The 18,430-nt window shown below is 54.4% G+C and overlaps 4 protein-coding genes across 4 annotated transcripts; all 4 read left to right on the top strand.

The window, feature by feature from the left end:
* Positions 1–7: 7 nt before the first annotated feature.
* On the top strand, positions 8–3,660 carry PV07_12377 (uncharacterized protein). Its single transcript, XM_016399898.1, has one exon. It carries the CDS (start codon positions 276–278, stop codon positions 3,255–3,257), a length of 2,982 nt encoding a protein of 993 aa, XP_016242710.1. The 5' UTR covers positions 8–275; the 3' UTR covers positions 3,258–3,660.
* Positions 3,661–10,623: 6,963 nt separating this feature from the next.
* On the top strand, positions 10,624–15,171 carry PV07_12376 (uncharacterized protein). The gene has a single exon (XM_016399897.1). The coding sequence runs from the start codon at positions 11,507–11,509 to the stop codon at positions 14,852–14,854; it is 3,348 nt and encodes a 1,115-aa protein (XP_016242709.1). The 5' UTR covers positions 10,624–11,506; the 3' UTR covers positions 14,855–15,171.
* Positions 15,172–15,385: 214 nt separating this feature from the next.
* Positions 15,386–16,489, top strand: PV07_12375 (uncharacterized protein; the record flags this gene model as incomplete). The annotated part of the gene is made up of 1 exon (XM_016399896.1): positions 15,386–16,489. The coding sequence occupies one exon, from the start codon at positions 15,386–15,388 to the stop codon at positions 16,487–16,489; it is 1,104 nt and encodes a 367-aa protein (XP_016242708.1).
* Positions 16,490–16,896: 407 nt separating this feature from the next.
* PV07_12374 (uncharacterized protein) lies at positions 16,897–18,393 on the top strand (the record flags this gene model as incomplete). The annotated part of the gene is made up of 1 exon (XM_016399895.1): positions 16,897–18,393. The coding sequence occupies one exon, from the start codon at positions 16,897–16,899 to the stop codon at positions 18,391–18,393; it is 1,497 nt and encodes a 498-aa protein (XP_016242707.1).
* Positions 18,394–18,430: the final 37 nt, after the last annotated feature.

The following is an 18,430-nucleotide window of genomic DNA, read 5'->3' as shown; positions in this document are numbered from 1 at the left end:
CCCGCACCAAACAGTGTGTAGCGTGTCTGTCGCATCAAACAATTTTGCAAATTTCACCGTTGAGCACTGAGCACTTTCATTTCGTGTCACCACATTTTCCTTCATTCCATCTCCACCACCACCCTCCTGGTGCCCTTGACGTCCCAGGCCGTCCCTTGACGCGTTTCTGGGCCCTTTTTGCCCCCTAGGGATCGTGGTTTCACCTTCCCAAAGAGGCACGCTCGGTCGCATCTGTAACCAGAGCGACTTCTTCCTTCCACCACCGCGACGATGGGATGCCTTCACTAAAAGCCTACACGCCTTATGAGACACTCGCCTTCTGCCAATCTGTTGCCTGTCATGGCTCTGATACTGCTGCCTTTGAGGGCATCGCGACCGCCTTGAATGCCAACCAACTTATCCGGGACAGCGAAACATATGACCAGACTCGTTTGACGGCCGCAGCGCTGCAAGGACTGTACCATGAGCTCCTGGTCGAAGAAAGGAATGCGCAGACCTTTTCCATGGTCAATGGCGACAACGGTCCAAACGGTACAAATCCGCGAAAGCGAAAGTTGTCCACTTCGCCAGCTCCATCTCCAGCCGCGACTAGAGGCGACGATGGAGATGAACAAAGAATCCTGCAAGCACTGGTGGACAAGCTGTATGCTCGCTTCAGGGAGCAGACCATAAAAGAGATTCGGCAGGAAGAGGAAGACTATCTCAGATTGCAGGCTGAAATCGCAGAACTGGAAAAGGCTGAAGACCTCAATAACAAGCAACAAACCGATACTGAAGAAACGAAAAGGGCACAAGTTGAACCACCCAAGACGACCGCAGAGGCAATCCCTAAGCCACCAGCGGTTGAGAGCAGCACTGATGCCGCAGCCGCGGCGCTGCCTGCTAACCTCGAGGTCAATCGAACCGAGCAGCTCACCTCGAGCGCGGCGGCAGCGACTCCAGCACCAGATGCAGAGGCGTCGCCTACATCTGTTCGCAGCAGCCTGCACCAACCTGTAGCGCCTGCTCGTTCTCCTGCACCCAGTACTCCCACCCTTGCTCCCAAAGTATCAACGGACTCTGCTTCGATAAGACCGTCGCAACCTCCTCAGGCACATCCTCATCTGTCGCCAGGAGCATTTCATCGCACTCTTCCAGTCCCTTCGCCTCAACGACCGAACTATGGCGCTATTAACCCCCAACATTTTCAGCCTGGTCCTCAAGGCCAACCCGTACCGGTATTACCACAGTATGCGGGATCGCCTCACATGCCTCCACCTGCAGAATTTCCTCCTCAAAAGCGCGGAAGTTCGGCATCTGGTCAGGGAAGAGGATCTCCTATTCCAATGCAGTCTCAACAACCATATCCAGGGTATGCTGGGTACCCACAGCAACCTCCCTGGCCTCATCATATGCCGCCTCAGTATGCCCAGCCTCCGCCATATCCTAACTCTCCATATTACATGCAATCACCTCCTGGGCGGCCTACAATACCATATCAAACTCCACATCATCCGGGATACGCCCCGTATCCTCAAAGTGCGCCGATCCACTACCAGGGGCAGTCTCCACATCCTCAAATATGGCCATCACCACAGCCTGGTCAGCCATACTATGGCTATCCTGGTTCTGCGAACGTGACACCAGTACCTAGAAGCGACTCGCGGCAAGCATTACCGAGAGGAAGATCGTCAACGCCATGGAAGAGGCGTTCTCAAGTTCCCGTTGGTGTACGGCCATCCAGCCCGACTCGACCAGAGCGCGAGGTTAGTCCTCTCACCGATACGGAATCGCCGACTCGGAGAGGAAAGGTCACCAAATCTCCCGGCAAGGCAGACCACAAGGCCGAAGAAAGTAGCATTCCCACTCGAGAAGTTGCACAGACGGCGAGAGGCCGACAAGCAACAAGTGCGACCCCCAGCGCATTCGCTGGGTCACGATCACAGTCGCTTGCCTCTTTCACGTCGGATACACCCACAGATAGGCGCAAGAAGGGTGGACAGGCTCAAAAGATCAAGGCTGAACCACCCAGTACTCCTGTACCAATACCGTCGGACACGGAGCAGCCGCCCCAAAGAACCAGCACTCGACGAGGCAGACCTCGAACCACGACTGCGACGACCAAGGCTGATCTGGTCCAACCAGCTGCCGCCACAAATAAACGCAAGCGTTCACTAGACCGCGATTCTGCCACTCCTCCTGCGTCGCTCGTATCACAGTTACCATCCCCAGCAACCACGGCAGCAACACGTATGCTCTCTCAACCCTCTGTGCATCGCCAATTATCGGCCTCTATGTCGCACGATCCTTCACTCGTTTGTGTATCTAGAAGCTTCGCAAAAACGGCTCAGCTCTTACTGAATGACCTCGTCTCCCACAAACTCGCAAGCATCTTCGCCAAGCCGCTTTCCGAGCGCGATGCGCCGGGATATAAACATCTTGTATCAAAACCCCAGGATCTGAAGAGCATCAAGGCGGCGATCACGAAAGGAGGGAAAGCGGCTTTGGCGGCAATTGAGGCGTTCGAAGAGAGAACCGAAAGCAAAACTGTAGGAGGGAATGAAGGTGAGAGTGAGCAGAATTCTGCGGCCAATGCCACGGCAGCCGCGACTGCGTTGGATGGGAATTCGACGGGGGGCGAGAGGGCGCTGGGAAATGGAGTCTACATTGTCGGAGCAACAGAAGACCTTGTCCCTCCAAAAGGAATCGTGAACTCGGCGCAGCTCGAGACGGAGCTCGTTCGGATGTTTGCAAATGCAGTCATGTTCAACCCTTTGCCAAGCTCAGAACGAGGATTCGGCCGCTCTCTACGCCTAAGGAAACGAGGTGGAGATGTTGCTCCCCAATCCCACGACGTGGATGGTGATCGTGACGCAGGATCGGTAGAGAGCGAAGAATCAGACGAAGGCAGTCCCAGCGAGGAGATCGGCATAATCTCTGACACGCGAGAGATGTTCGAGGACGTTATGACCAAGCTTAAGAAGTGGAAAGAGCTTGAGCTTGAAAGACTGGGAAACGTGGGTGCTGGGTTGAATACAGAGACCGAGCACGCCGCGGCGACCCCGGTTCCGAGCGCCTTGAAGTCAACACCCCATGCACCGGCACTGGGGAGCCATAGTGGAAATGGGAGTGCGAATGTGAGCGTCGTTGTCAGCGCCAACCCGAGCCTCAGACACTCGGAGAGTGTTGAGAAAGAGGATGAAGGAGCAGCGCCGAGTACTCCAGCGGCATCAGTTACGGGCACAGCGAGAAAAAGGAGGCGGATTGCGGACGGTTAGTGGACTCTTGTGATGCAGTGACCTCTGCCATGAGGTTGTCATGATTGTGGGAGAAGTTTCTCGTTCTGCGTACGACTTCAAAGTCTATGTGGCTGAGTGCCTGGTATGGTAACGGAGAGCTTGTCACAGCTGAGTAATGTGTCTGGCACTGGTATGTTGTAGAACTACGGACATTTGAGATTTCAGCAAGGCGTATGTATGACAAGGACCATCCATGTGTTTTCGGAGCTTTGGGTTGATGTGACAAAGTCTCAATTGAAGAGATGGTGGCGAGTGACGAAAGAGATGATGTCTCGCTCTGCTTTGGACATGTGTTCGCACGACCCAGGAACCATGACGAAGTGATAAATGTTTGTTGTTCTAACACTTGGTCGGTATGCAAAACATTGAAAACGACCTGTCTCTCGTCTTTGCTGTGATTGTATACTCCACCCCCTTTCGAGACTGGGATCTACTTTTCGTGATTCGATTCCTGCCTTCTCTAATTTCCTGTCCCTTTTTCTTAAACCTTACCTTGCTTTCCCTTGCCCAGTAGTAGTCCACGCTCCTCTTTGCTGATGTATCCTTTTTTTTTCGTTTTCTTGTTGTTGTTATTGTTATTGTTTTGCGCCAGGACTTGCGCTGGGCTTTGGGCATTGGGCCTTAGCATTTGAACTTTGACTTTGACTTTGACTCTTGCGCTGGCCCTTGGGGCTGGCTCCCCTGCCTTTTCTTTCCAGTCGGGTTCAAGCGGACGGAGCTGCCGGTGCTGGGGCCCTGAGGAGAAGGGACCGTCGAGCTGGATATCTATGTCGTCTTGTCAGCTGCGGGCCCGCGGATCCGTGACGTCTAGATAGGACAGGGACAGCTGAACAAGTAGATGCACAACCTACCTACCTACCGAGGACTGGACACCTAGGTATCGGATAGACAGACCGACTGTCAAATGGGGATGCGTTTCCCTTTGGCTCGACCAAGTGCAAACTTTTCGATCTCAATCAGTCACTCAATCAATCAATTATTCAAGCTTTCGGATCATCGTTCGATTGCTCGCATGTAGGCCCAGCTTGGGTTGGACCAAACCGTTCATCTTTCCCCGCGAGCCATACATACCAAGGACACAGCCATCCACTTCGGAAGCATATAGGTGCATCCGAATGTAGCCACACCTCGCCACCATTGGAGGTTAGCTGAAAAAGGAAGAATAAAGCCCAAAAGTTAGTCGTCGATAGGATTTCGGGACTCGCACGCGCGTCACGCACGTCGGTTTGCTTGCATGAACGACATTGCGCGAATGGATGAATGCGCAGCCAGTCGAATCGGAGGGTAACGGGCCTTTCGGACTGCAGCTTTCACCTTGCGCAGCCGTACCTGCGGTGACGCAGATAATAGTCGGAACGGATGTCTATTGGACGGCCCTATGCAGAGGGCAGAAAATCAACTGAGTGTTACCGACAACGAAAGACATAGAGCAACCGTTGTACGATAAGTGTCCCTTCTTTGTGTCTTTGATGAAAGGATTGACGAGAGGCCTTCGTCCCGCTACAGGGTCGAGATCATGGTCTTCGGATGGACGATCACTCTCGGTGTATAATAATCATGCCAACAATGAACGGCGACCGAAAGATTGCGGTGGAGATCTTTCATCTCAGCAATCACGACAACTCGAGTTGTCCTTGCGAGATATGGCCAAGATTTCTGGATGGCCAGGATACGGTCTTGATACCTGTTTCTGCCGTACCTGTCAGTACACTGTCAAACATTGGTAACCGACTCGAAGGGCCGCGTCATGACTAGACAAAAGGTTTGATGCGACTTGCGTGTGTTTTGGCTCATCGCAAGCAATACTGGACCCGCGCTAGCCTAGGTCCCAGTAGTTTCAGGCTGCGCTTCCTCGCCATGCTGCTCATTCCCCCATCAATTGACCCGGGATGGACCCTGAGTTGCTTGCAGGAGTCCATCGGCGAGGAAGGCTGCACTCATCCTTGATGTGGGGGTTCGAAATTGATCTCGTCCAGCAGGCAATACTAAAGGAAGCGACAGCCCCTTTTCGAAGAGCGATCGCTTGTCGGAGGATAACCTTATCTTGGACTTAGATTGCGAAAGATATGGGCAACTTCGGTCCCGGGGCTGAGTTTCTCCGCAGTCGACCAAATTTCTGGCGTTTCAGGTTTTGGCCCAAGTTTGGAGACCCCGATCATCCCAAGGCAGACAGACCCTTTGATCCTCGTTGTCTATCAGGTGATGGGGATATCCACATAGCTTGGATTGCTGCTTGAACCCGAAGGATTACCCCTGGAGTTGCCGGAGTTTCTATCCTCCGGCGAGATAGTTGTCAAATATAGAATGGGTAACGGTACTTGAACCAGTGTCCCAAGGGTCCGTTTTGGCTGTGGTAGCCGTTTGGATGCCCACAGATGAGCGGTTGTCGTGGGCAAGGGCCTACCGAAACCAGGCTGATAATTCGCGCATCCAGGTTTGGTGGACGCAATGGCTGGCAACGTCCAAGTCCTGTGTCAACCACAGAGAAACCCGCAGCTGAATGCCACTTCTCGGTGCGGTCCAGCTTGGTAGCACCAATGAATTGGCTCCAGAGGCGGAAAACGAGGACCAGAATCGCCCAAAACGTAAGCTTGAACGTCGTCACACCCAAGCCTATTTGCACGGTTCCAGAGGCACCAGAAAAGTATCATCCAGTGCATCATCATCATGACCTGGACTTCAGCCCCACAAGGTCGGATAATCCGGAGGGTTCTTGTTCGAGAAAGGCAGACAGGGAGAGATGGAATAGAGGCAAGCTGAAGCGCGGCAGTAGCTTCGATCCAACCCCAAGCACGTATCTTGTACGAATCGTGTCCTTGGTCGCTGATGGTCATCACAGGAGGTGCCGGTCTATCACGAGCGCGTAGTACTTTCCCCCTGGCGATGCTTGACTCCGGGACTCGCCTTTGTCTGGCCGGAAATTTGCCCCTATCAAGAAGTGTTTCGATCAACCTGCTGCTGCTGACCGTGACGTGTCAATCTCTAAACCAGGAATTGATGGTCGCATATCAAGGTCACGAGTGCATTTGACTGCAATAAGTCATTTCCGAACAATGCCTGGACTTCTCCACACCGTTGGTACGCGAGGTGCTAGGGATGTTTACTCTGGAAAAGACCAGCGCGAATTGGAACCAAGTACTCCGTATACATCCCACGGCGCTTACGAGTGGGGGAATGCACCGGACGCAGGGAGCGAAAACAGAGCTTGCCAGCGCACAATGGCGAATCCCGTCCCCAAAATGATGTATGTAATGCAGACAGATGATGATTTTGCCATTGCCCGGTTTTCTGATTCGTCCGAGAAGAGAAGAAATTCCTTGGAATAATTGAACTAACTGGTCTCGTGACGGATAGTGCGGTTGCGAGCTCAGTGACACGATTCGCGAACGGGTTGACGAATCGACATGGATAGGACACGCAAAGAGTGGAAGATGCACCTCGGGGCGGTGTGACAGCGAAGACTGGCTTTCGCAAATAGACGGGTGAGGTTTGCGGATGGAAGAGTGTTCCAGCCTCTCGTCACGGCGCAAACTTTGGAAATGATGCTGACCCTTCCCGATTTGAGCTGTACGCGGAACGCCCATTTCCTTCGAGGTGCAGGTCGAAACGGCCGGAGCGCGGAAGCGAGGTCCAGAAAGAAACCTGGAGGAAGCCGTCGAAGCTTCGCTGCAGAGGATTGGTGCTCGCTTTTGGGCGGCCGGGAGCTGAAAACAAGAGGGCTTTTGGTGCACGGCGGTGGCACCCAACCAATGAAGGCCAAACGAGAGCCAACGGGTATCCTAGTCGCCCGGTGCTGGGCAGGGGCCCCCCACGTCAGAGGACAGCTGGGACAAGGCACCCTGTCCCGCCGAGGCTTTAGGGCGTTTGGGCGCACAGGACAAATGATGTGATGGAGGCGTGGTCAAATCCGGGGTGCGTCTGCCCGTCAGGGAGGTCCTGCTCTGGTCTTATCTGCCGGCCAGTGAGGGCGCCCGACATACCCGACAAGCGAGGGAGCACGACGTCAACTCGATCCACCTTCGATCCGGTTATCGGCCTGGCTGCCACCTCTTGAGCTTTTTCTGAAACAGGTACAGGTCATTTTTTTTTCCCTTACCGGCGTTGCGGAGAAAGGAGGCTAGTCAGGTTCCAGGGCGAGCAGACACAAGAATAGATCAATAATCAGTGCCAGACACATTCGGGGATGAGTGCTCGTAGTCGTACACAGTATCCGCGCCCGGAATGTCAGGGCTCGCTTCAGACGGCAGGGTCAGCAGCCTGGCACGAGGTATGTACGTCGTCCGCCTTTGGTTGGCTCAAGGTGACTGTGCCAATTGCCAGTGTCCGTCTCCATCTCATCTCGCAACTTCTTGGCTGCGCCCGACACGTAGGTGGCCCGGGGGGTCGACAGAGGTGTGCAGGGACTCTTGTTGACGCCTAAATGAGACGATCTTCTGGGGCCGAAAGCAACGTGGACACGACTAGCAGGTGCCGCTGTCGCATTGAAGGAATTATAGTCCAGGTAGCTTTTTGTCGACCGAAACCCGGACTTAGGGACGTGTGGGTTTGTGGACTTGTGGACTTGTTGAGGCGGTGCCGCAGTGTTGATGGAAGGGGGGGAAATCCATCAAGTTGGCTGCCCGGACGGATGATGGGTGCCTAGCGTGGGCTAGTGAGGCCCGATGGGTCGGTTCTTGGATACGCCAATACCGGTCATTTCAAGGGCATTTTCCACGTCTCCCATCCACCGTCAAAGTATCCGAGTCTGACATCAGGTCAAGTCAACCACTCCTTCAAGGATCGACCACGCCCGCAAATAAAGTCCGTCGGACTGGTGCGAGAGACCTTCCACCGACACCCAACCGAGCGTTGTTTCCATGTTAAGTCAGCTGTACATATGACATGCAGGAGAAACTACTCGATTTCTACGGAGGACAGCATGATCTGCTCTGCACCGTGCAATGCCCCCAGATGCCAACGAAGGGACTCCGCTGATTACTTCATAGGGCAGATACGTTGAAGTGCCGTAAGGCCGTCGAAAGCCAGGCCTCCCTCGTCAGACTGCGCCGTCCCTCGATTCAATGGCTGAAGAGAGAGCATATTTTTGTGTCAAACCGCAGGCTCTTTTTTTTGTGATCGGCGCATGGGCTCGCCTCTGTGGTATGGGCGAGTCTAGGCTAGAAGGAGAGTGCGTGTGCGAACAACCACAACCACGACCACAACAACAAGAAGCACGCGGGCCACATTCTAGATGCTCCGCAGAGTGAACACCAGATTGTAATCTGGTCCAAGCGGTGGTCATCAGTGTGGGGGTTTGCAGGCTATTGACTCGCAGCTGCAGCGGAGGATCCGAGAAAGATTGGAGATGGCATCTGCCACGTATGCGGCGCGGTGCAGAAATCGCCATTCCATGCATGTCAACTCGTGCGCTCTTGATCGAGCTCGGTCCAAAGGGTTCTTGCACCGCGCGACCTAAGCCGCAGCTGGTCGGCACGATGCGACAGGCGGGTTGCAGATGCGCGATTCTTGAATGCGTAAGGGCCGGTTCTTTTGCTGGTTCACGAGTTCGTGTCGGCGTGGAGGAATGTGGAGGGATGCATCGTCAGCGGACACACTGAGACGACCAGATTGGGTCCTGTGCAGCAGAACAGGTCAGCGGAGTGGTGAGGCGAGGCTTTTGACATGCACTTGTGTCTGCCGTCCAGATGCCGTCCAAGCCATCTGCTTGACCCAGAAAGCGGTGTTGCAGTAGAAGCTCATGCCGTCAGCTGAACTGACGATGGGGGCTTCCCAGCTGGTAGTTTGCACGTGCTCCATTATGACAATTGGTGAGTTAAGTCCGACTTCACTACAATGGACTCGCTCCTAGGCAATCGCCCGTTTGATGGGACCATTTTACTATACTTGTACATCGTGACGGACAGAACCGGATGATCTGGAGGGTCAATACTCAAGGTGGACAATAAGTTGGGTAAGCGGGAGAGTGAGCTAGGGGTTGCCAGAGAAAGGGGGAGAATGGCAGGAATAGACGGACATGGGCGCAGGCGCATTTCTCGAGCCAAGACCGAAGATGAGTGGAAGATTCTGTCGTGATTCGAGATGGCAAACAGATGAACCCTGGGGAGGCGAAAAATTATGCACCAAGAAGCGAGGATGGATGAAATAGCAGAATTGCGCATTACGAGACCGGGGGGGGGGGGGGTTTGACAGGGACAAGGGAGATAGGACGGAAACATACCAAGGGCAAAAAGGGCGTCGAAGAGCCGTGGCCAAAGTATGTACGTTAGCAGTTGATGTCCCTGTAGTAGTTTGGCCAGGCATGATTGTTTCTTCTTTGTCCGGGACCAGGGGCCAAGGGAAGCGATTGCCTGGATTCTACGAGGGGGAGAGAGAAAAAAAAAGGTGAAAACCCGGGAAGAGGTAGTAGAGGAGGAGAAGCAAAGCAAGGAGAGTTTGGTGCAGAAGGAGCGGTTTTTTTGCCCCTGTCGACCACCCGCCTCCGCCAACTCTTCCGAGTTTAACCAAGCGAGAGGTGGAGGCGAAGAAAAAGGCAGAAACGCTGTGGAAGAAGCAGCCCTGGGCGAAGGCATGATGGGTTATTCCTTGGTGGTGCTCGGAACCAGGGCTGGAGGAAGACGAGAGACGAGAGGAGCGCGGAGGCTACCTTGAGCCAGGGAACCTGGGAGCAAGGGGAGCAAGGGGAGCAAGGGGAGCAAGGAGGGAAGCAGACAAGCAAAGCAAGGAAGCAAGGGGGCCGCGTCACAGAGAAAAATCTCAAGGAGGGGGAATTTGGGTTTTGTTTTCTGACTCTTTCCTGGTAGTAGCGGCTGGAGACAGTACTCAAGCCAGTTGTCGAGCCCGTTGTACTCGGTACTGTGTCATGGACACCAACACTGGCAATCACTCGAAATAGAACTGGGAGGAAGGAATCTGAGGAAGAAGGTAATGATGATGATGAGGTCAAGTCCCAGAGCTCGCCAGGTACCCAGAGTCTGGTCAGGTACCAAAAACTTGGGCCAGCCAGGCAGGATTTATGAATGACAGTCTGCCTAACCACCATATTACCATGTATTACCGGGTCATTTACAGGCCTGTTACCATTCCCCTTCCCGCCCAGCTGCCCAGGCTTCCTAAAAAGGGGGAGCGCCCACGGGAGCCCTGTCGAGGAACAGGAAACGTGGGAACGCCCTGGCCGTGGACCATGGTTCCATCGAGCCCATCGAGCCATCGAGCCCATATCCCACGGCCTTAGCACGAGTAGTACGAGTAATGCTGCTAGCTTGCGATCCACTGCCATCTCCCAGACTCCCACACCCGCACACTAAATTCATCATTCGTGCATATTCCTCATTTCATCCTCATTTCTCCGCCCTATCCTTTTTCCCTCTCTCGCATTTGGCCTTGCAAACACGACCGTCCCAGACACTCCCTTGACTCATTTTCTCCTCCAGCGGACCACTGACCAACCGTCCACTTGCTCCTCCTGCTGTGCTGTGCACACGAAAATAATTTAATTACTGCTGTATCGTCCCCAATTAGGAGCAGACTTGCCCACTTGTTGCATCTGCCTCGTCCCTTCCTTTGTTCGAGTCGTCCGCGCACACTTCCCACCCCCTGCGGACAAGCCTCCCAGAAGACGCCATCCCACCAACTCCGCCGTGTCACTCTTCCTCTATACTTGCTGGAAGTCCTCTTGTCCGCCCGAGCTGACCGGCCATCTGACTGCGTGCTACATCGCTCTCACCGCGTGCAGTGCTCATCGACCACCGCATTGCGCCTGCTGCGCCCTCGACTCAAAAACCTGCTAGCCTCCCACGCACCAGCTCCCGACTTCTGCAAGGCCAACCTCGACTTCTCGACGCCTTGCGCACCTTCGATCTGACACTGCTACCGCACAGCAACGCGTTGTACTTGCGTCTGGACCCCCTCCCCCCCGGCTGTGCATTGCAGCTGCACCATCACAAATCCGGAGAGCCGCTACACCACCACCATCAGGCGTACGCCCACATGGCCTTCGCCCAGGGCTGCTGAATGCTACTGCGCTAAGTTCTCTACAAGTTCGGTGGCATTGATCCGGATCTCCCACCGTACACGAGACAGCATAATGAAGCCGTCAAAACGCTATAGACAGAGCTGGACTCCCCGACATTGTCACCCTCGAACCTGAGCTTAGTTGCCCAAAGAAAGAAGAGAGAAAAAAACAACAACAACAACCGGCCTCATCCTTCTACCTTCTGGCTTTCGTGGCCATGATCTCTGCAACCCCCTCGCCCTCTACCAGGGCGCTGAGGAGCCGGGACAACTCCCCGTCGCCTCATCCGCGTGTCTTGGCTCGCATGCCCTCAAACCAGCGGGTGAACACGGCTCTTCATCTATCCTCCTCTGTCACTCCAGCCTCTGCCAACAGCGCATCCTCCATGACCCAGAGCCCTTATATCAGCTCCATACAATCTTCTCCCTTGGTGTCTCATTCAATCTACCACCTACCTCACCTTGGGACCCCGGTTCCACTTGAGCTGGGCGAGAGCCTTGTCTCTCCTCATGTCTTCTCGCCTCCGAAGGAACTCCCGGCCGGCCCCAGATCCGTCGGAATCATGCGCAAGCTCTCCCAAAGTGCCAAAGATGGCGTGTCCTCTGCTCGACAGACTCTGCGGAGAAAGGCTTCATCGTCGGCGCATTCTCGTCGTGATGAAAGCACAGGCCCAATCACCAGACGCCGAAGTGACAGCAAGAATGCCGTTGCAATTGGTTACTCAATGGACTCCCCGTCCTTGGATGCCCTGCCCTTGGACCTCCAGACGGGGTTGGGGCTGTATGGTGATGCCATGAGCATCTCCAGCGAGCCCACGACGTTGATTGACACGAGTCCCGAGGGCCAAGCTCCGTGCGTCCCAGAACACTTGGTGGCCGGTTGCCCATTGACCAAGATTACCAAGAATAAAAAGCAAGAGAAACTATTCTTCATGGACGTCGAGGGCTCCCGTGTCTCGTGGAAGGGTGCTGTGACAACCAAAGTCTTCCATATTGACAACATTAAGAGCATCCGAAGTGGCGAAGAAGCTGCGAGCTTCCAGTCACAGCTCCGAGGTGAAGCCGTCGACCCCGAACTGTGTTTCACCATCAACTATACCAGCTCGGATTCGGCGAAGCAGGTCAAGTCATTGCACCTTGTTGCTCGCAACCACCGAGACCTCCGACTCTGGGTCGAAACATTAGAGAGCCTGGCAAAGCACCGAGAGGAGCTGATGATGAGCATGGTTGGCTCCACCGAACGCGAGTCGGTCGTGCGAGCTCACTGGGACAATGAAATGGCGAAGCAGACGGTCAAACCCAATACGGCCAAGGCTGATGGGCTTGACCTTCCTGCCATTCAGGTGCTTTGTCGTAAACTCCATATCCACATTCCCGAGAGGGAGTTGGAGGAACATTTTCATTCCGTTGACGTCAATAAGTCAGACCTCTTGGACTATCCCCAATTCAGGGACTTCCTGAGACGTCTTCGAGAAAGAAGCGACATCAGGAAGATCTTCGACGACGTGAGAGGCGATAATGCCAAGGGCGTGTCAAGGTCTCAGTTCGTCAACTTCCTGAAACGCCATCAAGGGATTGACATCCACTCTCTTGCAGACCCTAGTGTCTGGGACGAGAAGATCAACGACTTGGTAGCAATGTCTTTCCCGGAGGATGCATCTACGCAAAAATCCGGTCTCATTGACGCCAACGCTTTTGCATCGTTCATTGTCTCCAAGGATTGCCACGTCTATTCCATTCCCGAACCTTCCGTTCCCAAGTTTGATCAGCCTCTTGGCGAATACTTTATTTCAAGCTCTCACAACACCTATCTGACCGGTTGGCAAGTGGGAGGCACGGCCTCCGCCGAGACCTACCTCACGGCGTTGCGACACGGATGTCGATGCGTTGAAATTGACTGCTGGAACGGTCAAGACGGTCAGCCGAGGGTGACTCACGGTCGCACAAGGACCAGTTCCGTGCTCTTCTCCGATTGTATTAACGCCATTCAAAGATGCGCCTTCGATGTCAGCCCTTACCCGGTGATCATTTCTCTAGAAGTCCACTGTGATGCCGAGCAACAAGCCAAAATGGTGCACATCATGAATGACGTGTTCGGAGAGCGGCTTCTTGTTTACCCTTTGCCCGGATTTACCACACAACTTCCTTCGCCCGAAGACCTCAAGTACAAAATCCTCATCAAAGTTAAGTCCACCGAGCTTCACGCTGACCTCACGGCCTCGCGGCGTCCTGGCCCCGCAAATCGAGATCGGAGCGCAAGTTCTCCGAACCGGCTCAATACCCAACCAACAAACTGGATCCTTCCAAAGGTACCATATGTCTCGAGTCCTGCATTGGTCACACCCCCAGAGACCATCTACTCTCCGACTGACCGATCGGTCACGGCAACGAGCGACAGCAGTCCCGATGAGGAGAGTGATGTCCCACCCACCTCGCCTTCAACTATCGAGAATCAGCGCCGTGCCCCGAAGCTGAGCAAAGTGGGCTCCCAGCTGTCTGCTCTCGGCGTTTATATGAAAGGCTATACTCTCCGCGACGCCAAAGACCTTCGCTTCCAGCAATACAATCATATATTCTCACTCAACGAAAACAGGGCCATTGAGATCTGTCGTTCGACAGAGCACAAAGCTCTCTTTGAGGATCACAATCTTCACCACCTGTGCCGGGTCTATCCTAAGACTCTGCGATTCCAGTCGTCCAACTTTGATCCTAACACCTTCTGGAGGAGGGGTGTCCAGATGGTTGCCCTCAACTGGCAGACTTTTGACGCTCATATGCAGATGAACCAGGCAATGTTTGCTGCCGGAACAGATGCGTATGGCTATGTGTTGAAGCCGGACTACCTCAGAAAGCCCCGTACTAAGCCCGGAGACTTCGAGCATCGAGTGAAATTGCCTCGGTATAAGATCAGGTTCTCGGTCCAAGTGATTTCAGCTCAACAACTGCCCCGAGCGACGAACATGGGCAAGGACACTCCTTTGAATCCGTTCATCGAGGTTCAAATGTTCAGCGCAGAGGACCGAGCTCGGGGAATAGCAAACGGCACTGGTGGCACCGAGACCTACTCCAACGGTTACCATGGCATTGGATCACCATATCGGCGGCAAACCCAGATCCGGTTTGGCAATGGGTACAACCCTCAATTTGGCGAGAACATTGAGCTCTGCCTTGAGACCAAATACCCCGAGCTTGTCTTCGTTCGTTTCATCGTCCTGAACTCGGACGACGGAAGGCACACGGGCAAAGGTGTCAGACAGCTCGCGGCGTTTACAGCCAAGCTCGGCAGCCTGCAGAAAGGATACCGACATCTCCCCCTGTTTAACGGACAAGGAGAAGAGTTCATATTCTCGACTCTGTTTTGCAAAATCGCCAAGCAGGAGCCCAAGCTGATGCCCTGGTCATTGCAAGACGTCAACGAGCGGACTTCCCGACCAAACGTGCTTCGAGATTTTCTTTCACGCGGACTGTCAAGTGACCGAGGCAGGGAGCGTGGGTCCAGTGTCGAAGAGGTGGATGCGGCCAGACGATCTAACCGTGAGATCGAGGAGAAAGTTACCAAAAAGTAAGGGGAACTGCATATGCATCACGCATACTTTGTACCAACGGTCCACCACAATGGCGCGGGAGTTTGATTTTCACAAGAGATACCCAAAAAGCATATATGACCTGATGACACACACTAGACTGACAACCCGTCTGGCAACGGACATTTCTTTTCTTGTCGCTACTATTGACAATTCAGGGGAGGCTCTTTTGTCTGTTGTTACTAGTATCAAGGTTATTATTCTTCTTATGTAACATCATCATATAGATCACCGGAGCCTCATAAAGGGCCCGTGAGCATTGGAATACCAATCGTCCCTTGGATGGGAGTTCAATTGAGACTTGCAACTGCCATGATCCTTAGCATTTGTGGCGTGCGGCTGGGTTTTGATAAGCACCTATTTTGGGGAACAAGCTGCCGCCGCTCTAATAAAGGTCGCCCGGCACCTCGCGGCTGCAGGTGCGAATCCTTTTCTTTTTCATCCCATTCCACGTTCCAATTTGACCATCTTGCGATAGAATGTTGCTATTGCGACATTGTGATATTTTTCCTAATGAGACGGACCACGCGCAGTCTGATAGTCAACGCCCTCTTGTTCTGGACAGTCCTGTTCCTCATCATCTACGCCAACCATGATTGGGGATCGACTACCAAGACCTTCGCGTGGGCTAGAATCCACTACAAGACCTCCACCACCGCCCTCCCTGAACCTCGCGGCAGCTGTCCCGGCTTGGAAGACAACTCAAAGCCCACACTAGTAGTGGCAAGAGTTGGCGCCGAAGACCGTTCATGGCTTGACGCCCTGGCAGCCTCTTACCACCTGTGCGTGTACAGGACTGACCTCCAGGACGTGACCTCATGGCATCTCCAAGTGCCCGCGAACCGGGGCCATGAAGCCATGGCCTACCTCACCTTCCTGATCGACAACTACGACCGCCTCCCTGCGGCTGGCGCCGTCTTTGTTCACGGCTCTCGCTGGGCATGGCACAATGACGCTCCTGATTACGACAATGCAGCTCTCCTGGCCGCCTTGAACGTGTCGGCCGCCCTCGCCCCGTTCGGATACCACAACCTACGTTGCGACTGGAGCGCCAGCACATGTTCACCTGCCGAGGCCCCTGCGCAGGGCAGCCTGGAAACGCTGGCGCGCTCTGTGCTCGAGCCGTGGAACTTACGCTTGGTCTCGGACAGGGCACTCCCGCGTGCGATCGTGGATCTATTCGGCAGCGATGGGGCAGATGGGGGGAAGGGCTCTGCGGGATTGTTGCTGGGTCGTACAGACGCCATCCGGTCGCAGTGCTGCGCGCAATTTGTCGTTTCCCGAGAGCGTATGCGGCAACATTCCCGCGATGAATATGTTGCTCTCCGCCAGTGGCTGCTGGACCAAGGCGAGAGGGCGGCACCACCTGACGACCGCATCGCTGGCCGCATCTTGTCATACATATGGCACATCCTATTTATGCCGCGGGGCGAATCTTCTCACATCGATCTAAACCGGCTCAATTCCTTGGCATGCCCGCCCGCCGACGAATGCTACTGCCGCTTGTACGGCCGCTGTAATCTCAACGGCTGCTCAAGCCCTGGTCATTGTCGTGGGCAATACGTCTTGCCGCCGGACTTTCGACTTCCGGATGATTGGGCGGTGAGACATTCGTAAGGAACTGGCTTGGAATTCTGCAGACCAGTTGCCTTGTTTCAACAACCAACAGAGCCTAGTCATGGGGTTCATGTCTCGAGACCCACAACAAGCAATACGAGGGTATGAAAACTCCAGCGGCGACAAGACTGTGACCGTTTCAATGACGCCGTATCGGATACATGGAAACAGACACGTGTCCGCCCCTGTACTATGCAAGAAGCCGTTTTGGGCTTTTCAGCCTGATGGGAGGCAATGAGGCTGGAACACTTACCCCTGGATCTGAGTGTTGATCACCCTGAGTGACCTGAGACAGGATACGTTATTCGGGGGGCATTTAAAGCAATTTTCAGCCCAACGGGATTTGACCATGTTCTCACCTGTGCAAAGAACAAGCGGAGGGGAAGAGGAGGGAGAAATGGGAAAACATGCTTCAACTTCCCACAATTTTCCTTGCTATCCTTGGTTTAACTCGAGCTGTTGTCCTCCCTCGGGATCTCGCTACTGGCGCACACGGAAGGGATTGGCAGTCAGCGGTCCAGAACATAAACGGCATGAATTCGATCCTTACACTTCTCCCCGTCTTGACGGGTAAGGTGCAGAATGTCAAACTCATCGCCAGTCGCTCCCTTCCTGCATCGTTTGTGGTGGCTGGAATTGGCGCCGGGCGCGTGTTGTCTAAGTTGCAGCTGGGCATCCTCCTGTGGAGTTTCGAGCTCTACCGCAACACCGTGGCCGAGTTGTCCTACGCCCACGACGAGTACGTGAACCGATTCATGCCAAAGCTGCGGCATATCCCTTCGGGGACAGCTGAACGTCACACGACAAGCCTCATCATCAACCACAATCCCGCCGAAGCCTACATGGTCGAGGCGTGGTTCAAAGCACGAGGGCGCGCGTCCACTGTTCAACTGAGGCAGAACAACTACGTGAGGTTGTTAGTGGGATCCGTCATCTATCTGGCCCTGTACAGTGGGGAAACCTTTCTGGCCGTTCAGAACGGGGCGGAGGGCACTGGCCGGCTGTTGACCGTCGTGCAAACCGTCTGTGTCTGCCTGTGGCTGGGTGCTGTAGTCATGACCCAAGTTGCCCGCGGCCAGGGCAAATCTGAAGTTCAGCTCAATCGGTTGGGGTCTCCTGAGTACCGTTGTCTTCAGATACCTACAGCTGGGGAGCACGTCACTTGCGCAATCCTCAGTTTCCACCTCAACAACCTCAGCGGATTCCAAGTGTATCGTGCGAATTACGAGCAGCCAATCTTGAGGGTTGCCGGTGGCCTGATCCTCATCAGCGGTGTTCTTGACTTGGTTTCGACCGTCTTAATAGTCGGCCTCACGGCGTGGGCATACCCATGGATCGGGCTGGAGGTCGCCATCATCCTCGCCAAGGTCGTCTTCTGCCTCGAACCGACCCGCGAAATAGAGATTGCCAGTGTTGACGCCGGTGGCAGCGCGCCAGTTCAAGGTGGCCCCGATCCTCTACCTCTCCAGATCCAGCTCGCGGATCACTTTGTCTGCCAAAGGGTCACGACCGACCACAACGTCATCCGCGACACGAACACTGACCTGGACTGGCAGTCAAACTCGGCTGGGTTGTGGATAGGGCAGGCGTACATCGCGTCAGATGGCGCCGGCGGTATTTCCACGAGGCACCTGTCTTTGAATGGGCAGAAGAAACTTGCCTTGGTCGCCGATGAGCCAGAGAAGCAGGACAACCAGGCATTGCAGCGCGAGTTTCTAGCGGCTTTGGCAAGCGTGGTTGAGGCCAATGTCGTGCCCAGTGAGAAGTTCATTGCGGCCGTTGAGCAGACTTTGGACAACATCAAGCGCACAATGGCGGTCAACTGGTTTGCATTTGGGTCGAAGGACGTGATGGACAAGGTCAACCGGGCTCGACGCAATCGGAGATGGAGGCGGTTTCTGTAAGAGGCTGTTCGTGTAAGGGACTCAACCTTGGAAACGG

Source organism: Cladophialophora immunda (assembly GCF_000835495.1).
Source record: "Cladophialophora immunda strain CBS 83496 unplaced genomic scaffold supercont1.8, whole genome shotgun sequence".
NCBI classification, from domain to species: Eukaryota; Fungi; Ascomycota; class Eurotiomycetes; order Chaetothyriales; family Herpotrichiellaceae; genus Cladophialophora; species Cladophialophora immunda.
This window is presented reverse-complemented; position numbering and strand designations above follow the sequence as displayed.

Excerpts from the sequence above, each read along its gene's own strand:
- PV07_12377 (XM_016399898.1), top strand. The coding sequence starts at position 276 with ATGCCTTCACTAAAAGCCTACACGCCTTATGAGACACTCGCCTTCTGC.
- PV07_12376 (XM_016399897.1), top strand. The coding sequence starts at position 11,507 with ATGATCTCTGCAACCCCCTCGCCCTCTACCAGGGCGCTGAGGAGCCGG.